At 44.9% G+C, this 19,856-nt stretch overlaps 1 protein-coding gene across 4 annotated transcripts in view; it reads left to right on the forward strand.

Moving 5' to 3' along the window:
- SRGAP2 (SLIT-ROBO Rho GTPase activating protein 2) overlaps nt 1-19,856 on the forward strand; it is a 278,328-nt gene that overhangs the window by 229,219 nt on the left and 29,253 nt on the right. For all 4 annotated transcript variants that reach the window (XM_007670239.2, XM_029068496.1, XM_007670248.2 and 1 more), the window contains exons 11-16: nt 2,436-2,463; nt 4,066-4,093; nt 11,235-11,295; nt 15,329-15,406; nt 16,764-16,898; nt 18,630-18,735. In XM_007670239.2, coding sequence (XP_007668429.1) covers nt 2,436-2,463; nt 4,066-4,093; nt 11,235-11,295; nt 15,329-15,406; nt 16,764-16,898; nt 18,630-18,735 — 436 coding nt within the window. The remainder of the gene's footprint in view (nt 1-2,435; nt 2,464-4,065; nt 4,094-11,234; nt 11,296-15,328; nt 15,407-16,763; nt 16,899-18,629; nt 18,736-19,856) is intronic.

Below are 19,856 nucleotides of genomic sequence, written 5' to 3' on the forward strand. Positions count from 1 at the left end.
TTGCTCAAGTGACCCAACTTCTGACCTGTGGCAGGATGAAAGCAGCATCTCTGGATGGACTGTAAGCTCGTTGTGGGCAGGGAGCGTGTCTACCAACTCTTTTGTGTTATACTCTCCCAGGCATTTAGTGCAGTGCTCTGCACAAGGTAAGTGCTCAGTAAATGCCACTGATGGTAGTAGAGCCAAGAGAGTGCTCAGTACTCAGGAAGCTCTTAGCTTGAGGCATGTGTACATGTCTTCATTGGGATGTTACTCTGCCTCTGCCAGGCAGGGAATGAAAAAGCGAGGAAAGGGTTTTCTTTTGATTTTTAATTTCACTCTGAACATTTATCTCCTCATCGACACCTTCGATGCTCCCAATGAATAATGAGATTCTGGGGTCAGGAGATGGCTCCTGACAGCCTCGCCCCATTTCCCCTTGAGATTGTAACCGCCCTTTTAATTTGCTCTTGTGTTTATTGGACGGTGAGAGAAGTGGTGTGGTGAAGGGGAGGGTGAAGGGGGGATTTCAACCTTCCGTTGGAGGTCAGTTCTGCACAGATGCACTCTCTTGCTCTTCATCCCTTGATTCTTCCAGGGTGTGAAGGTGCATGTTGTCTACAGTGTATATATAGATATGTGTGTGTGTTTCTTCTCCACACCCTCTTCAGTCCTTTGACCGAGAACGACTTTGAATGGAAATCTGTCCTAGCAAAGCTGTTTGTCTAGGTGTTTCTCTAAAAAATGCTGTATTATGTGGTCTGTTTTCCCCACTCCTTAGATATGCAAGGTGGTGTGTTTTGTTTCTTACTCATAGTCTCCCCTCTGCAAACAGAGCTTGTTGGATGGCTTTTCTCCCTACCCCTTCCTGAGGGATTCAGGCAGGCTGAAAAGAGCCAATCCCTCTTTTTGACGAAAGCCTTTCTTTCTAGAACAGCATAGAGAGGGAAGGACCCAGCGTATTTGAAACAAGTTGGAACTGAGTTTCCTTAGGTCAAACAGACTTAAACACACCGTCCAGATGGGGGTGGGGTGATGTTTTGAGATTTGGGAAACAGACTAGGTGACTATTCATTATGCCTTCAAATTACCCTAATCAAAAGACAAGCCCCAGCAGTAAACACAAACACGCACACACACATATAACCCCCCCACACCCCCCAACCCATAGCAGGTCTTCTATCTGCAAGTAATTATGTCCCTGGCTTCTGCCTGTGTTTGTCACCATAATGCAAGAGCCCTTGATGTTGCCATAGCTGGATAATTGATGGATATGAATATTCTAGGATGGAAATGGGACAGATGTTGAAAATAATGGCTCAGAATAATATTTTTGCAAATGAAGGCTGAACATTGATAAATGAGATGCCGGTGTCAGGAGGAGGAAGTTGCTGTTCAGAACATGTTTCTCTGTAATCCCCCATTAGTAGCATTTAAGGGAAAAATGCCTTTCCCCAGCCCCTCAGAACACTTCTCTCCCCCAGATGCTTTTTCTAGGAGTAGAAGCAACTATGGGAAGGAGTATTCTTCCCCAAACTTTGGTATGTTTGACTCTTTCATGGTTTTCTCTTGTCACATTGTTCTGAGCCTCTTCTTTACCACTTCCTCAAGAACCTCCCTGAAGTGACTTTTTAATGGGATTTGTTAAGCGCTTACTATGTGTCAACCACTGTTCTAAGCACCAGGGTAGATACAGGCTAATCAGGCCACACACTGTCCCTGTCTTACGTTAGGCTCACAGTCTAAGTAAGAAGGAGAACAAGTATTGCATCCCCGTTTTGCAGTTGAGGAAACAGAAACACAGAGAAGTTACGTCACTCTCTCCCAAGGTCTCACAGCAGGCAAGTGGTGGATCCGGGGTTAAAACCCAGGTCCTCTGGCTTCCAGGCCCATGCTCTTTCCATTAGGCCATACTGCTAATGGTGTCCTTGAGAGGCAGAATCTTCCCATCAAGTTCACAGGCTCCTGATTTGGAGAGCATTTTCCACATTGGTTTCATGTGTTTCTCTCCTGGAAAAGCCAAAATCAGAGAACCCGAATTAGTTTTGGGCAGAAGAGACTGTAAGTTCCTTGAGAGTAGCATTTGTGTCTACTAGATGTATTATAATTGGTTAGTACAGTGCTCTGCTCACAGTAAGCACTCAGTGCATATCATTGATTGATTGACAGATCAGCTGCCCCAGGGGTTCCTGTCAGGAACAATACTTGCCCAGAAAGAGGCTCAGAGTCAGAACTGCCCATCCTGGTTTATGCGTTTCCTGCCTCAGATCCCCTGTTCCACCATCACCGCCACCACGCAGCTCAATAGCAGTAGCTCTTGGAGTGAGAGCCAGAACATTGTTTTTCCTGGAAATAGGTTTCCCTCCATAATTAACAATTTTCAGATCTCTCCCTAGCATTTCTGTTGGTTTCCCAGCACAACCATAACCCGTGCTCTGTCTTCGTCTTCCCAACAGGTCAGAGGACTGACTGCTCTTTGGCCAGGTAAGTGTGTCTCTATGCGAGGTGGTTGGCGACTGGGTTGGGGGGAGGGTGGGAACAGGGAGGGGGCAGAAAGAGCCAAAGAGCGATGGTTTTTCAAGGCAACGGGATTTTTCTTTCTTTCGTTCTGCCCTGCTGACCCCATCTGGCCTGAAATGGAACTGGGCCTCACAGGGAATCTTCTCAGGGAGGGAATGTTCCGTAGAATAGGGATCAGGGAGTGACATTCACCAAAAGTCAAGCTGGAGTAGCTCTAAAAAAAATACCCAGCTCACCACACGGGATGCAGTTGCATATGAATGAAAGAAATCAGCGCATTCAAGTGGCCCCGATTTAGCTACTGGATAGTGAGGAGCTGATCGGAAGGCATTGGCACAACTCAAAGGGAGGGTATGATCTGGCTGCAGTGCAGGTTTCCTGTTTCTCATCAGCGGGGAGAAAGGACAGGTCTTAATTAGCAGCTGCTACGAGTAATGAAATATTAGTCCAGGCAGTGTGGTGTTGGCTTTGGAGCAGGCAGGGTTTTACTGAGTCCATACTTGATGAAGTCTCCTAGACCAGCCAGATTTAAAGGGCTCTTCTCTCCCCTCCACCCCACCCCCAACACCTTAAAGTCTTTGAGGAGGTGGGGGTCATCCTGTGGAGGGGGAAAAGGTAGAATACAAGATATGCCTGCAGTGAGATACCCTGCCTTTTAGACTGTTGACATTCCTGAAGAACAGCACAGAAAGGTATAGATGTAAACAAAGGAAAAGAGCCTTAACAAGCTAGACTCAGCAGGGACTGTCCTTTCCACCCAGAGTGTCAGCCACTTATACCTGCCAACGCAAACAGTAATCAGGAGACCATTTGTAATTATGGACTTATTGTGTAATGGCTTCATTTGGCTGTCATTGTTTTACAGAGCAGATTGAAAAAAAAAGTCTGTTAATACACTAATCTTCGTGGGCTCCAGGGAAAACAGATTATTTCTTTTAATCTCTTTCCTGGTTTGTCAATTTCTCAGAATGTAATTCTTAATGCAGATTATTTAAGAATCTTCAAATTGGCAAATATCTTCAAAAGTCTTCTCATCCATCCACCGCCTCCCAGAAGGACTCCACTCTAACCCCAACAAAGGGGTGGATGGCTCCCCCTTTTTTAAAAAATCTCAAAAGCAGGAGATATCAGTGTCCGGGAGACCTATTCCAGTGTCACAGTTCCTTCATTCAGGAAGTACTTCCAGGGATTTTTGGTTATGCAGTAATAGCACCAAGTCTCACTAATCCTGCATTTAGAATGGTAGGTGTTAGGTAGTGGCCACAGATTATGCCCAGCCCTGTGTTTGTGTCATGGTTAGGAGTTGTAATTTGAAGGCACCTTGAAAGATTACTTTTCCACCTTTCCTGCCGGGAATGAAGATTGTTTAGTCCCCCTTGTCTGGCTGCTGAGAGATAGAGAGTGTGTGTGTGTGTGTGTGTGTGTTGGGGGGGTGGGGGTTTCAAATCCTAGAGCGAGTAGCATTTTGATCTCAGATTTGGGGTGGGACATTTGTCTAATTCTATCCTTGTTTTATTTTTTGGGGTTTTTTTTCATCCTTTTCTTTTGGCTCGGTGGGATCGGCAGCAAGCGCAGTTCTACCATAAGGAAACAGGTAAGATCATCATCAATGGTATTTGAGTGCTTACTGTGCAGAGCACTGTACTAAGTGTTTGGGAGAGTACAATAATAATAATGGTATTTGTTAAGCACTTACTTCGTGTCAAGCAGTGTTCTAAGCCCTGGGGTAGGTACAAGCTAATCAGGCTGGACACAGTCTATGTTCCACGTGGGTCTCACAGTCTTAATCCCCATTTTACAGAAGAGGGAACTGAGGCATAGAGAAGTTAAATGGCTTGCCCAAGGTCACACAGCAGAAAAGTGAGGAGCCAGGATTAGAACCCAGATCCTTCCGACTCCCAGGCTCATGCTTTGTCCACTAAGCCATATTGCTTCCCAGTAAGTTGGAGTTGGTAGACACTTTCCCTGCCCTCAACTAGCCTATGGTCTAGATGCAGAAACAGAACATCCAGAGAGCAGGATTTCTCATTCCCAAGTTACAATCTAAATGACCGGGAGTGGATAACCAGTACTCTGATTCTGGCTCTGACCCCGATTCTAGGCACACTGTAGCAAGTTTTTTTCTGCCCAGTGCCTTGATTTCCACACGCAATCAACCATCCTTCCCACAGGACTTTTTACACATGCTTATATTGCCCTTAATGATACATCAGCTCCATTATTTGATTTGTTTGAGTGGAGCAAGTCAGTCTCAGTATACTGTTTCCCCTTCTCTGATTGTTTGTCTTTCTTATGAGGAATCTGAAGCTTGATTTGGGCATGTGATTAATATTTATTAAACATCCACTGGGTTCTGGGGATTGTAAAATGCACACGCAACCTGGACCCCCATCCTTTAAAAGTTTATATTTTAAATCACCTGTTACCTAGGTCTTAGATCATGCAAGCATTTTGCAGAGACCTAGTTCTGACCCTCAAAGCTTTGAAGGGTCTGATGCAGCAGCAGAGGAAACAGCTCCTGCTCCTGAAAGGTTAACCTGTAACTTTTCACTAATGAGAAGCACATGTTGCTAAACAGTTTCTGTGGGCAAAGGTGTTTTTAGGAATTGCTAGGTGATATTCAGGAATGGAGATAAAATCAAAGAAGCCAGTAACCTAGGGATTTAGGATTAGTCGTCGAATCGTAGAATTGTCAAGAAACTCAATAGATCATCGGTTTAAGACCAAGTCAGTTGTTGGCTGTTATTCGGTCAGTTGATTCTTTTTTTTCTGCTTCTCCTTTCCTTTATATCAGTGAAAATATCAGACGGATTAAAAATTTGGATTTTAATTTTTCGGGGATTGCTGCTGTTTATTTTTAAACACTTCAAGCTTTCTCCTTAGATTAAGGCCCAAAGGGAATTGAAATGCCTACAGGGAATATTTACCCCATCTCTATTGAATAGGTTTAATAAACACTGGACTAAATCGTATCTTAGAGTATGGAGTGTACAGGGTGTTTAGCCTTTTCCATCGGTGTAGAGAATAATGGATTCGGAGCTTCATTCTGTTGAGTTCTCACTTCCTCCCTCTCTCTGCTTTCTAGCCACTTCTTGGAGCAGCATATGTGCTGAGGCAGACAACCTCTTTTCTAGCTGAATGGCTGTGAGAGACCCCAATCTGGAGATTGGAGCCAGACAGATCAGGCTGATTCCTTCTGTGTGCTCCTGGTTAGGGGCTTGTTGTCCCAAGGGACGTCACCAGTCTGGCGTTCTGTAGGCCTTAAGCCATTACTGGCAGAGTGTATTTGCATTGGGTTTGCATAACACTTAAAGCAAATGGCTTGTCTTAGTTTGGCAGACCCAATTTATGGACAACATCTCTAGCTGAAGCACACACCTGCTTAGATGAAAGTGGAAAGGGAATAGAGACCTGGAGAATGAATGGTGTTCTCCAAGTCCAACAAATGAATAATTATGTTTGGTGGGAGTTGGATAGCTGGCTGCTAGAATCAGATAGCGATAGGTCATTTAGGGAAATGAGCAGGTTCTTAAAGGTCAGAAGTGGCAGGGATCCTGAAAATAATGACAACAATAATAATAATAACTCTGGTATTTAAGTGCTTACTATATGCCAGGCACTGCACTAAGTGCAGGGGCAGATAAAAAATATCCTAGGTAGGTATGAGCTCAAAGCATCCCAAAAAGATTTATGAGCAGCAGCATTTAAGGGAAGCAGCGTGGCCTAGTGGAAAGAGCCCAGGCCTGCCAGTCAGAAGACCTGTGTTCTAATCCCGGCTCTGCCACTTGCCTGCTGTGTGACCTTGGGCAAGTCACTTCACTGCCCTCTGCCTCAGTTTCCTCTACTGTAGAATGGGGATTCAGTACCTGTTTTCCCTTGTACTTAGACTGTAAACTCCATTTGGGGCAGGGTCTGTGTCCAACCTGATTATCGTGTATCTACCCCGGCACTTAGAACAGAGCTTGACACAAACAAAACAATTAAATACCATAATTAATAACCAACACAGTTACTGGAGTTCAGCTTCTTCATCTGAAAATGGGTGATTCAGTACCTGTTGTCCCTCCTGCTTAGACTGTGAGCCCCATGTAGGACGGGGACTTTTTCTGTCCTGATGATCTTATATCTTATATCTCTCCCAGCAATTGGCACAGAGTAATCACTTTATTACTTTATAGTTCCCTTTTTAAAAAAAATTCCCAAAGAATGAAGCTCCTCAACCTCCCTTGGAAGGGTCATCCATTGTTTCCCAATTATTGAAGTCTGAAAATTCACCGTAGATCTAACCTCAGTCTCTCCTGTTTAACTGTACGCTCATTTCTCCAGTAGAAATGGGGAACACTTTGAGTAAGCCCTGATTTTCACACCATTTGCTTCTGATTTAGCAGTGAGAGAGTGAGAGTTTAGCAGTGTCTAGGTCTAATGGGTCTGTCTGGGTCTTATGAGAAGCAGCATGGCTTAATGGAAAGAGCACGGGCTTGGGAGTCAGAAGACATGGGTTCTAATTCCGGCTCCCTCACTTGTCTGCTGTTTGACCTTGTGCAAGCCACTTCATTTCTCTATGCCTCAGTTACCTCATCTGAAAAATGAGAATTAAGATTGTGAGCTCCACATGAGACAACCTGATTACCTTGTATATACCCCAGCGCTTAGAACAGTGTTTAGCACATAGTACATGCTTAAAAAATACCATTATTATTATTATTATGGTTGCATAGTTACAGCATCCCCTGTATTGCTTCTGATCCCAGAGTAAGAATGATACTAATAATAACAGTAGCCTTTAAGTGATTACCATGTGCCAAGCACTGTACTAAACACTGGGGTAGAAACAAGATAATCAAGTCCCACATGGGGCTGACAGTCTAAGTAGGAGGAAGAATGAGTATTGAGTCCCCATTTTGCAGATGCGGGAACTGAGACACAGAGAAGTGAAGTGACTTGCCCAGAGTCACACAGTAGACAAGTGGCAGAGCTGGGATTAGAACCCAGGTCCTCTGACTTCCAGGCCTGGTGCTCTTTCCAAGGATTCAGTCAGTAAGAGCAGGACTTGGGCTCCAGGCCATCCCGATTTTCAAACAATCACCCCCTCCTTTGAATCATGTCTGCAAACTTCCTGTTTTAAATCACTGGTTATGTCTTCCTGACTAGTCCTCCTGAGGTCAGAATTCTAATTCCCCGCCCTGGTGTCAAAGCTCTATGGCAGGTCAGCTCCCAGCCAGGTTAATGGAATCTAGGGAGGTCTCAGTGGTTCATTCTCAGGTTTCACTAATCTTTGGGAGACTTTAGTTTCAATTCAGTGCAGCCCCTGTTATACTACTATCACTATGCCATGCCCTCTTGCCCAGGGACAATATCGATGTACATCAAGTAGGAAGTAAAGAATGCTGACTTTATTTACTGTGGCCCTGGCTCGGAGAGTGTGTTGGTGAAAAACGTTTGAGGATGGCAAAATTTTGGTAGTTGTTTAAGGTTAGGAACTATAAACTTTTTAAATCCAGATGAGAACTTTCAGAGGGGATTTTAATGGTTTAACAGCAACAACGTTCATAGCCTCACAGCACTTGTGTTCATATCTGTTGTTTATATTAATTTATCTAGACTGTAAGCTTGTTGTGGGAAGGGAATGTGGTCACCAGCTGTTGAATTGTACTCTCCCAATCGTTTAGTGCAGTGCTCTGCATACAGTAAGCACTCAATGCATATGATTGATAGGAGGTGGCTTCAGAGTCACCTCCTGCTTTGCATAGGGGGATGCAAATCCTGGTAGAGGGCAGGGCATTATAGAATAGTTTTTTCTTCTACATGACCAGAACCAATGAAGGACTTTGTAATCACTCTCAGATTTTGTAATCACTCTCAGATTTAGAGAGGAAGAAACCTTTCTCTAAAAAAACAGGTTAAGATGAACGGCATTGGGATGGCTAAGCAGCTATGGCCCAAAGACTGGGCAAGGTATCCGAAAGTGCTCGGAGAAACAGATGGGCTTTTTGGAGTCATGAAAATGAACATTTGGGTTTCCAGGCCATCCTGGGCTAATGCCCCACCCTGGCATACTCCAGCCTCCTTGGAACTGCTCCTGACAGCTGGTGGCTGTGCCAGCTTTTCCCTTAGCCTTCCTTCCCGGGCTGACCCACTTGCTGGGAATAATAATAATAGCTGTGATATTTTTTAAGCACTTATTTTGTGCCAGGCACTGTACTAAGCACTGGGGGGATACAAGAAAATCAAGTTTGACACAGTCCCCCTCCCATGTAGGGCTCATGGTCTCAATCCCCATTTTACTGATGAGGTAACTGAGGCCCAGAGAAGTGAAATGACTTGCCAAGGTCACGTAGCAGACAAATGGTGGGGCAGGGACTTGAACTCATGATCTTCTGGCTCCCAGACCCATGCTCTAGTAGCCGGTTATCCAGAACCAGGGGAAGGGAGAGGGCTCCCTAGCCTAAGGAGCTCTACCATGAGTTCTCCTCCAAGAGGCCTCCCCGGTTAAATTCCATTTCCCCTGGCTAGCTCTCTTTTCTGTGTCATCTATGCACTTGGATCTGTGACCTTTGGACATTTGATATTTACCCCACCCCCAACCCCACAGCACTTATATGTACATGTCTTTAAATTGTATATTTTCAATTATATTAATGTCTCTTTCCCCCTCTAGACTGTAAGCTCATTTTGGGCAGGGATTGTGTCCACTAATTCTGTTGTATTATACTCTCCCAAATGCCTCATACAGTGCTCTGCCCATAGTAAGTGCTCAGTAAATGCAATTGATTGATTCACTGATTGATGAATGTCCCATTTAATCCATCTCTGTCCAGAAAGCCTCCCTTCTTCCTCTGTCCCGTCCATGTGATTTTTTTTCTTATGATATTTAAGTGCCAGGTCTGTGCCAGCCACTGTCAGTCTTTTCAAGTTGATTTTGAATGAATTCAGCTTCATTTCTTATAGGACAATGCTAGTTCTTATGTTGGACTGGTTCATCAAATAATACTTTTTACTCAGTCAACCAAACAATGCTGTCAATCACTGGTATTGAAGGCAGAGCACTGTACAGAGTGCTGGGCTCCTAGGATGCCTACTTTTCCAAAGCCGTCTAAAGTCAAGGTTGATCTTATAACATTTCCATGAAGGGGTGCATCAGAAGTTATTAGTCGTCCTATTGTAGAAATGGGGAAATTGAGGCCTAAGCGTCTTACCCGTGGTCACACATGTCGGGGGAGTCACAACTCTAACTCAGCTCTCCAAAATTCTGACTCATAATCCACTGTACTTGATTCTCACCCAGGGGATTCACCTTATTTAATCAGTGGTCTTTATTGAGGGTTTACTTTCATTCATCCAATCAATCATGTTTATTGAGCATACTCTGTGCAAGCAATGTAGTAAGCATTTGGGAGAGTACAGTATAGCAATAAACAGACATCTTGCCTGCCCACAATGACCTTACAGTCTACCTACTAGGTACAGAGCACTTTACTAAGCTCTTGGAAGAGTACAGTACCACAATGGTTAGACACATTCCCTGCCCATGACGATCCTACAGTCTAGAAGGGGGATGCAGACAATAAATGAAAGAATAATTTATAATATATAATTTATAGTTAGTACATAAGTGCTGTGGGGTTGAGGGTGGGGCGAATACCAAAGGCCCAAAGGTCACACATCCAAGTCCATAGACTGTGCAAAGGGAGAGGGGGCTGGGGAAAAGGGGCTTAATCGGAAAGGCCTCTTGGAGAAGATGAGACCTTAAAAGCATTTTACAGCTTGTTTTTTCTCCCCTTTTGGGTCTCCCTGCCTCCTTTGGGGATGTTGACCAGGGTATTGAGCTTCCTTAGCAGGTGAATTTGGAGACTGTAGATTATAAACTCATTGTAGGCAGGGAGCATGTCTACCAATTATTCTATACTGTCCTCTCCCAAGAACTGAGGGATGAAATTCCTATTCTTCCTCCTCCTTAGACTGTGAAGCCATGTGGGACTGGTACTATATTTTTGATGTGACAGTACATATTCCAGGGTTCGGCACAGAGTGAGGGCTTAACAAATACTAAACGTATTATTACTCTCAGTAGTATTCAAATAAGTAGAAAATAGCCTGTTGTGGCTGCCTACAGAAAGGAAAGGACACTCTTCAACTAGGTCCCATCCGTGCCCCTTTCCAGAAGCACGTGGGAATGTGGCAGGTAACTGGAAAAATTGATACCTTTTCACTAAGAAGCAGCATGGCTTGGTGGAAAGATCGTGGGCTTGGAAGTCAGAGGTTGTGGGTTTGAATCCTGGCTCTGCCACTTGTTTGTTAGCTGTGTGAATTTGGGCAAGTCATTTAACTTCTCTGTGCCTCAGTTACCTCATCTGTAAAATGGAGACTAAGACTGTATGCCCCACATGGGATAACCTGATAACCTTGTACCTACCCCAGTTCTTAGAACAGTGCTTGGCACATAGTAAATGCTTAAAAAATACCATCATCATCATTATTATTATTATTATACCTAACAAAACAGCTGAGCCCAAGTGGGACTTGCAATCTACAGCTCATGCCATCATCGGCAGTTGTTTGGCTCCAGCATGTCTAGAAGGTTATGGACAGTCCAGAGACCCATGGAGCACAGAAAAGGGAGGGTAACTAATAATTAATCAGGCAGGTTAAGGGTGGACTGAAACAAGTGGCATTTTCTACAGCTGGATGACCCCCATTCCCAGATGCTAATTTGGCATTTCTCTTTTGTCCTTCAGGATTCAAGTCAAGCGATTCCTTTGGTGGTGGAAAGCTGCATCCGCTTCATCAGCAGGCATGGTAGGTGTAACTCAGCTAGACACCATCTTCCTTCCAATAGGTTTAACTGAAAGAGAAAAAAATTTCCAAGACTGATCATTGGAGAGTGGGTGTAAATAAACAGCAGCCTATCCATTGGTTCCCGGTGACTGGGAATACCATGTTTGTTCTCTTACTCATCAGTGCTGCAGATGGCCACCTGTAGACATCTTGTTTGCTGGACCAGAAAAGGAGGTTACAAATGTCTCACACAAACCTTCTGCAGCTTTACACATGGGGGTGGAAAACTGAGACCTTTGGGTTGAATAAACGAGGTCACTCGGGGCCACCCTTAAGTGGGCCTGGCATCTGAGACAAGTAGCCATCTGTGAGGGCTCTGTAGTTTAGAGATGGAAGAGGGACTAATAATAATTATAGTTCTTGTTAAGCACTTACTATGTGCCAAGCACTATTCTAAATACTGGGGTAGATACAAGTTAATCAAATTGGACATAGTCCCTGTCGCACATGGGGCTCAAAGTCTTAATCCCCATTTTCCAGATGAGGTAACTGAGGCCCAGAGAAGCGAAGCGACTTGCCCAAGGTCACAGAGCAGACATATGGCAGAACTAGGATTAGAACCCAGGTCCTTTTGACTCCCAGGCCCATGCTCTATCCACTAAACCAAGGGATTAATGAGGAAGATTCACAAAAGACATCAAAAGACATGTCACTTCCTCTAGCCCTGGAACATTTCATTTCTCCTGGAGGATTGCCTTCTCAGCATGGAGGCATAGGGAACTCAAATCTGTATACACAACCTCCTGCCCTCTCCCTCTTTGGTGGCACTGCTCTGAAGATCGGCTCACTGACCATGAAGAATGAAGCCCCCAAGGATTTGGAACCAGAGTAATTGCTGTGGACTGGCCCTGCCATCTTTCCTAGCTAGCCACTGGATGCTTGGAAGATGCGTTAAAGACTAGAACCCAAAGGAATGGATGTATATGGCAGCAGGAGGGAACTAAATTAGGTCTGAGGAAAACTGTCCCAGGGAAGCAGCGTAAGCTAACGGAAAGAGCACAAGCGTGGTAGTCAGGACCTGCTTCTAATACCAGCTCTGCCGACTGCTGTGTGACCGTGGGAGAGTCATTTAACTTCTCTAGGCCTCAGTTCTCCTGTTCCCCTTCCCAGTTAGACTGTGAGCACCATGTGGGACAGCGACCATGTCAACAGCGACTGTGTCCAACGTAATTACCTCACATCTACCCCGGTACTTAGAAATGTTTGACGCATAGTAAGCGTTTAACAAATACCTTAAAAGAAAGTGAAATGTGCCCAAAGGGAGTCATTGAATGTCTTCCCTTTGCGTTCCCTCAGATTCCTACCTTCCCAGCGTAGTTTAGCTGCGAGCCTGGTGGGAAACGGGGTGACATAAGGGAACCCGAAGGTTCCTTCAACTTCTGTGGGTCTCGTCCTGTTAAGAGAAGTCTACCCCCAAAATCTAGTGCCTTGCCCTCGGCTAAAGGATAACCAAATCCTTGTTCTAAATAGGATCGACTCTCTCATCAATCAGTCAATCATTGATATTTATTGAGCGCTTAATGTGAGCCAATCAGTGCACCAAGTGCTTGAGAGAGTACAGTGCAATAGAAGTAGGAGACAAGAATCCTACTGCCCACAAGGAGCTTACAGCCCAGCGGGGGAGACAGACATTAAAATGAATTAAAGCCTCATTTAAAAATCACAGCCAACAATCTGTTTTTCCCACATGGATTATTTAGGGGAAGATCAGGAACTGGCTGTCTGTGTGGACATATTTTTTTCTTCTTATGGTTTTTGTTAAGCACTTACAATGTGCCAGGCATGGTATTAAGCACTTAGATATAATAATCAAGTGGCACATGAACTGTGTCCCACACGGGGCTTATAGTCTTAATCCCCATTTTACAGATGAAATAACTGAGACACAAGGAAATTTAGTGACTTCCCAAAGTCACTAACAAGCAAACAAGTTGGAGAGCTGAGATTAGAACCCAGGTCCTTCTGACTCCCAGACCCCATTGGGGGAGCTCTCCATCACACATCTGGAGGGCTTGGCTGGTCCAGATGTGAGACGGGCAACAGCTTGGAGCCATAGAGCTCGCTCGGCAGCTCTTCAAAATGACTCCTCAATATAGAACAGCTTTGTGTTTTTAATTAAATGTACATTAGGGAAAACGTGCCAGAGTATGAGTGCTGGAAGCTGGTGAAATGTTAGGGTCTGATCCTTATTTTTGTCTCAGCAGCAGAGAAATGGGTTCTAATCCCAGCTCTGCCACTTAATAATAATAATGTTGGTATTTGTTAAGCGCTTACTATGTGCAGAGCACTGTTCTAAGCGCTGGAGTAGATACAGGGTAATCAGGATGTCCCATGTGAGGCTCACAGTTAATCCCCATTTTACAGATGAGGGAACTGAGGCACAGAGAAGTTAAGTGACTTCTGACAAGTGGCAGAGCTGGGATTCGAACCCATGACTTCTGACTCCCAAGCCCGGGCTCTTTCCACTGAGCCACGCTGCTTCTCTTAACAGCTGGGTGAGTTTGGGCAAGCCACTTAAGTTTTCTGTGCCTCCGTTTCCTCATCTCTAAAATGGGTATAAGATACCTATATTCTCCCTCCCCCTTTGATCGTGAGTCCCGTGTAGGTCAAGGGAATGTGTCCAGCCTGATGACCTTGAATCTGCCCCAGCACTTAGTGCACAAAAAGTGCTTGATTATCATAGCAACTAGTGTTATTATAATTATCATCATTATTATTATTCACTGGAAGGAAGAGCCAGAGGTTTATCAGTTTCTATTAGAGCCGCTGCCTTTCTGGTGTTCTCTAGGCAAGTGAGCCAAAGTTTATTTTCTAACACTGGTGCAACAAGGCAGATCTCTGGAAGCTGTACATAACTGCTTGGGTAACCAGAACACCACTGGCTACCAGGTGTCTGAGATTACACTGAGAGTATTAAACCCTCAGTACTAGTCTTTTTCTGTTAGAGCACCTGCTGTTTACATTCCATATCGGAACAATATTGTCAGAGTACTGTGTTCTACTGGTAACTAATATGGCTCTATTACTTTGCTCCTAATGGTGTTGTAATGTTGCCTGTAATTCTGTGGGGAATATGCTGAACATTCCCATAGAGGAGCAGACAACTTAAGTCTTATTAGAAGTCAGGTAATTACATTCCCCCAGTTTACTTCCTTCTGTTGTTTTTTCGTCGTCGTTGTTTGAATGCAGTGCATCTTTCAAAAGCCGTTTGTGTCCCCTTTCCCTGTGTCTGGTAAAACACCGGCCATTTTACATTCCCAGCCTCACAGCACTAATGTAGATATCTTTAAATTGTATATTATAAATTATTTATTCATGTTAATATGTCTCACCTCTATACTGTAAGCTTGTGTCTGTAAGCTGCTAATTCTGTTGTACTCTGCCAAGCACTCAGTACAGGTTATGCACGTAGTAAGTGCTCAGAAATATGATTGATTGACGATTGATTCCAGAGGGATAGAATTCCAACAGTGCCTCCTCTATATAGGGTCTGTCTCCTCTGCTCAACTGCAAGCTCTCTGAGGGCGGGAATTTTATCTCCCAAAGCTTGTATCGTAATAATAATAATAGTAATAATGGTACTGTTAAGTACTTAATATGTGCCAAGCACTGTTCTAAGCACTGGGCTAAGTACAAGTTAATCGGTTTAGACACAGTCCCTATCCCATCTGGGGCTCACAGTCTTAATCCCAATTTTACAGATGAGATGACTGAGGCCCAGAAAAGTGAAGTGACTTTCCTAAGGTCACACAGCAGACTTGTGGTGGAGCCTGGATTAGAACCCAGATCTTTCTGACTATCAGGCTTGTGCTCTATCCACTAAGTCACACTGCTTCTCTACTTTCTATTTTGTACTTTCCCAAGCTCTTAGTACAGTGCTCTGCAAACTGTAGGCACTCAACAAACTCCACTGTTTGAATATACACGGGTTTGACTCTGGAGGAGCTGCAGGTGCAGTTGGGTGATAACTTTTTCCCCTTTGGGGTCTTTCCAGGGCTGCAGCATGAGGGCATTTTCCGAGTGTCCGGATCCCAGGTGGAAGTGAATGACATCAAAAACGCCTTTGAAAGAGGTAAGGAGTGGTTTGTACCTAAGCATCGGCCCTCCAGAGGTCTTCCCAGGCTCCACTTTTTCACGAGCATCCCTTGTCTCCATCCGTAGCTCTGCATCCAGCCCTTTTGCCCAGACCTTTTCTTTTTTTTTTAAAGAAAAAACACAAGAACATCACCCTCAGGTTGAAAAGACCTCCAGTCCCCAACCCCCTGGGGACAGCTGATGGGTCCAGATGGAGAACCGAAATAATAGAAGCACAGCCAATTTCAACTGAAAACAACCCTTTGCTTTTAAGAAATCCAATTGTTATCCAAAATAAACAAGTCAAATGACTCTCCTCATCATTCCCCTAAATTAGTGACCCCCTAAACTGGTTTTGCTAAAACCACCTACTGCTGGAAATTCCCGCCAGCGGTCGGCATCTCAGCGGTTGTGAAGCACTGCTCCTAGCATGTGAAGGAATTGGGGTCTCACCACAGCTTTGGCTTGCTGTTCTGGGCTTCTTTCAAAGCAGATGATTTACGGAAATCCACCCAGTAAGCTATCTGGGCAGTTTATTGCTTTATCCATAACCCTTGGTGGCCGTTAATATCAAGTGAAATGCGTTCCTTCATCGTAGCCCATTTATTAACTTGTGAGCTATTAAGGTAATGGGCGAGCTTTGGTAATTTCCGTCACTATAATGGATATATATTGTTGCAATTTGAGGTTGGTCCTGTCCTGAAATCTAATTACACCTGATATGAAATTTTCCATAGGGAGCTTCAGGATGATTGGTCTCCTTTAAGTAGGGTGCCCCCCCGATGGAAAAATGGGTGGGCCGGATCTATTCCGGAAGGGTGACTCCTCTTCCTGGCCTCCTTATCCTTCAATCCCTCAGGGTCTGCTCCCTCTGGGGCACTTCTGAGAGTAGAAGATGCTAATTCTAGTGCTAGTGACTTCAGCCTGCAGGGAAGATTTGAGCCAAATTGGCACAAGGGAGTGGGTTTAGCTGAGCTCTAAGAGAGTCCAGAATCACTAGGTGGTGGGGGTTGGGAGGGAGGACCATTGGTATGTGAACCTGTTCTCACATTCTTTCTGCCTGAGGTTATTTTGCTGGTGTAATGCCTTTGTAAACAGAAATTGGTGGGTGATCCCTAGCTTCCTGTTCTCCCCAATAGATCATATCCCCAGAGCTCCTTATCCCTCCTTCATGTTGCATGAGGAATCCCATAATTCTAACTGCGAATTTGGGGAGCAAAAATTAGACGTTTCAGACTTCAGAGGAGCCTCTCCTCTCTCTGATTGATTCCCCCAAGTCCCTCTCTTACCCGCTTCCTGGCCCCACATGCCCATCTCATTTCTCTCTCCCTTTGTTTGGGGGGTTGCTGTCCTAGGTGAGGATCCCCTGGCTGGAGACCAGAACGACCATGACATGGACTCCATAGCAGGCGTCTTGAAGCTTTATTTCCGGGGCTTAGAGCACCCCCTCTTCCCCAAGGACATCTTCCACGACTTGATCGCCTGCGTCAGTAAGTAATGTCCCATCGGTTGACCTGCTAGGGGCAGAGCTATTGAGATTTCCCTTTGGCCCGGGGCTCCATATCTTCACTGGGACTTTACATTTGCTTCCGCCTGCACACCAGAGTAGGTTTGTCTTTTCTGGATACCACTCCTCTTCCTCGGCCTATCTGTAGACCTGCTGAGTGGTGGAGTGGGTGGGGTTTTAATTGCCTATAAAATCAGATTCCTCTCTGGCATGACAGTATCTCAGATGGGGAAATTCATTACTTCTCTCCCAGGGATAGGTGAAGGTCCCCTTTCCATTTAAAAGTGGTCACAGACTCCCAAATGATTGCCTGCCCATCTGTCTATTGGTTGCCAATGGTTTTTATAGTATTCGTTAAATGCTTACTATGCGCTGGGCATTGTACTAAGCCAATGGGTACATAGAAGATAATCAGACACAGTCCGTGTCCCACATGGGGCTCACAGTCTTGATCCCCGTTTTACAGATGAAGTAACACAGAGAAGTTAAGTGATTTCCTGAAGGTCACACTGCAGACAAGTGGCAGAGCTGGGAGTATAACCCAGGTCCTTCTGACTCCCAGGCCCAAGTTTTATCCACTAGACCACACTGCTTCTCAAATTGTCGGGGCATAGAGTTGCCTCCACCTCTTTCTCCACTTTGTCCCAGTAGAAACTCCCATGGCTGAGCTCGGCAGCCTTGTCCCCAACTGCTTTGCTTAGCCAAGGTGTCCTGCACTCTAGACTGTAAGCTCCTTGTGGGCAGGGAACATGTCTGCTGGCTTTGGGTTTTTTGTCATTGTTATTGTTTATTTGTTTTATGGTATTTGTTAAGTGCTTACTATGTGCCATGACTGTACTAAGCGCTGGGAAAGATACAAGATAATCAGGCTGGATGCAGTCCATGTCCCACATGGGGCTCCCATTCTTAATACCTATTTATCAGATGAGGAAATTGAGGCATGGAGAAGTTAAGTGATTTGCTGAAAGTCACACAGAGGGCAAGTAGCAGAGCTGGGATTGATTAGGGAAAGTACAGTTGGGAAAATATAATACGACAAACTTGTCTGCTGTATGATCTTGTCACAGTCACCTAGCTAGTGCCTCAGTTACCTCATTTGTAAAATGGGGATTAAATCTCCCTCCCTCCACAGTCCATTAGACTGTGAGCCCCTTGTGGTTCAGGGACTGTGTCCAATCTGATTATCTCATATCCAAGGCTAAAGGGGCAAGCGTCTGGTAGTTCCTTCATGACCAGAAGGTAAATTACAAAGCTGTACAAATGCTAGGAGAGTAGTAATTGAACTCCTCAGGAAGACTTTGTGGATGAGCTTAATCTTTAGCAATTTTGAAGGTGGGAAGGAATCTGAATTGAGGAAAGGGATAATTGACTGATTCGTCAGAGTAACTAGACACTACAGAAAAGGCATATAATGCGGTCCCTTCCCTCGGGGAGCTTACAGTCAAAGAACTGATTAAGAAGCATAGATCCTACCCTTTTCTCCACATTTTGATACTGGGCTATTTCAGTCTCTTTCTCTCTCTCTCTCTCTCTCTCTCTCTCTCTCTTTCTCTCTCTCTCTCTCCCTTATCTCACTCTCTTTTCTTTCTCTTTCCTATTTCTCTCTCTTCCCCATTCACTTTCACCTTGCCTGCAGGTATGGTGGAGTTGTTCTGAGCCTTTTTAGTATCTGGAGGGGAAGGGATAACCAAGTTAATTTTTTTTTCCTTTTCAGCCATGGACAACCTGCAGGAGAGAGCTCTCCACATCCGCAAGGTCCTTCTAGTCCTGCCGAAAACCACTCTGATAGTCATGCGATACCTCTTTGCCTTCCTTAATCAGTGAGTAGCCTCCTGTTGACACAATTCTGGACCTCCAGGTTTGAGAGATGTGTTTTCATGGCCCAGAGCCCTGACCTTATGTGGGTCTTTCTTCTTGAAGTGGCTGAAGTCTTCGTTTCTGCTCACACTAATGTCTCCTCAAGAGTAGTCTTGAAGTTGTTTTTGTGGTATTTGTTAAGCACTTACTATGTGCCAGGCACTGTTCTAAGCATTGGGGTCCATGTCCCACTTGGGGCTCACAGTCTTAATCTCCATTTTACAAATGGAGACCCAGAGAAGTGAAGCCACTTGCCCATGGTCACACTGCAGGCAAATGGTGAAGCTGGTATTAGAACCCAGGTCTTTCTAACTCCCACGCCCATGTAGGTTCTACTAGGCCACACTCCTCTCAGTTTCACTGCTGAAGTGGGATGGCCCTGATACTGGTTTAGCATGTCCCTAAGCTGCCAAATTTTGAGTCTTGTAGTCAGTCAGTCGTATTTATTGAGCACTTATTGGGTGCAGAGCACTGTTGAAAGCACTTGGGAGAGTACAATATAACAATAAACAGACACATTCCCTGCCCACAACAAGCTTACAGTCCAAAGGATCTGCAGGCATTTCCACTGCTCTTTAGAAAGAGTATCTCTTCCAAGCAACTTTTTATTGTCTCTCCAACGTGGATGGGTCTCAGATGGTACAGGTTGGATTCCCTAGGGGAGAGGGCAGGACCTGTTTGGTTACCCTGCCTCAAGGGCCACAGCAAGAGCAGAGTGATGGAGAGAGAGTCTAGGAAATACCACCTGTGCTTGCCAAATTGCCAGCGTTTTTAGACTAAAATTTAAAGCACGATATGGACGGGCAACCAGCCCATGAAATCCTACTGTCATTTCCAGATTTTCTGCCCTAAGGTAGAAGGGGTGGAAATTCTGGGCTGGCAGCCGTAGTGCAAAAAAATACCGTAATTGTTCAAGTTTGGAGTGGGGTGCTTTTGTCTTTTGGTTTCAAGAGTTCCGAGTCAGCATTCATAACCAGAATGTTGCCTAAAATAACAAATTGAAAGCAGGTGTTGGAAAAGCCCATCTCAGTGTTAACATGGAGCCAGGGGGTTGGTGGGAGGACGGGGGGGGGGGGGGGGGGGG

This window comes from Ornithorhynchus anatinus, chromosome 7, assembly GCF_004115215.2.
Source record: "Ornithorhynchus anatinus isolate Pmale09 chromosome 7, mOrnAna1.pri.v4, whole genome shotgun sequence".
Taxonomy (NCBI): domain Eukaryota; kingdom Metazoa; phylum Chordata; class Mammalia; order Monotremata; family Ornithorhynchidae; genus Ornithorhynchus; species Ornithorhynchus anatinus.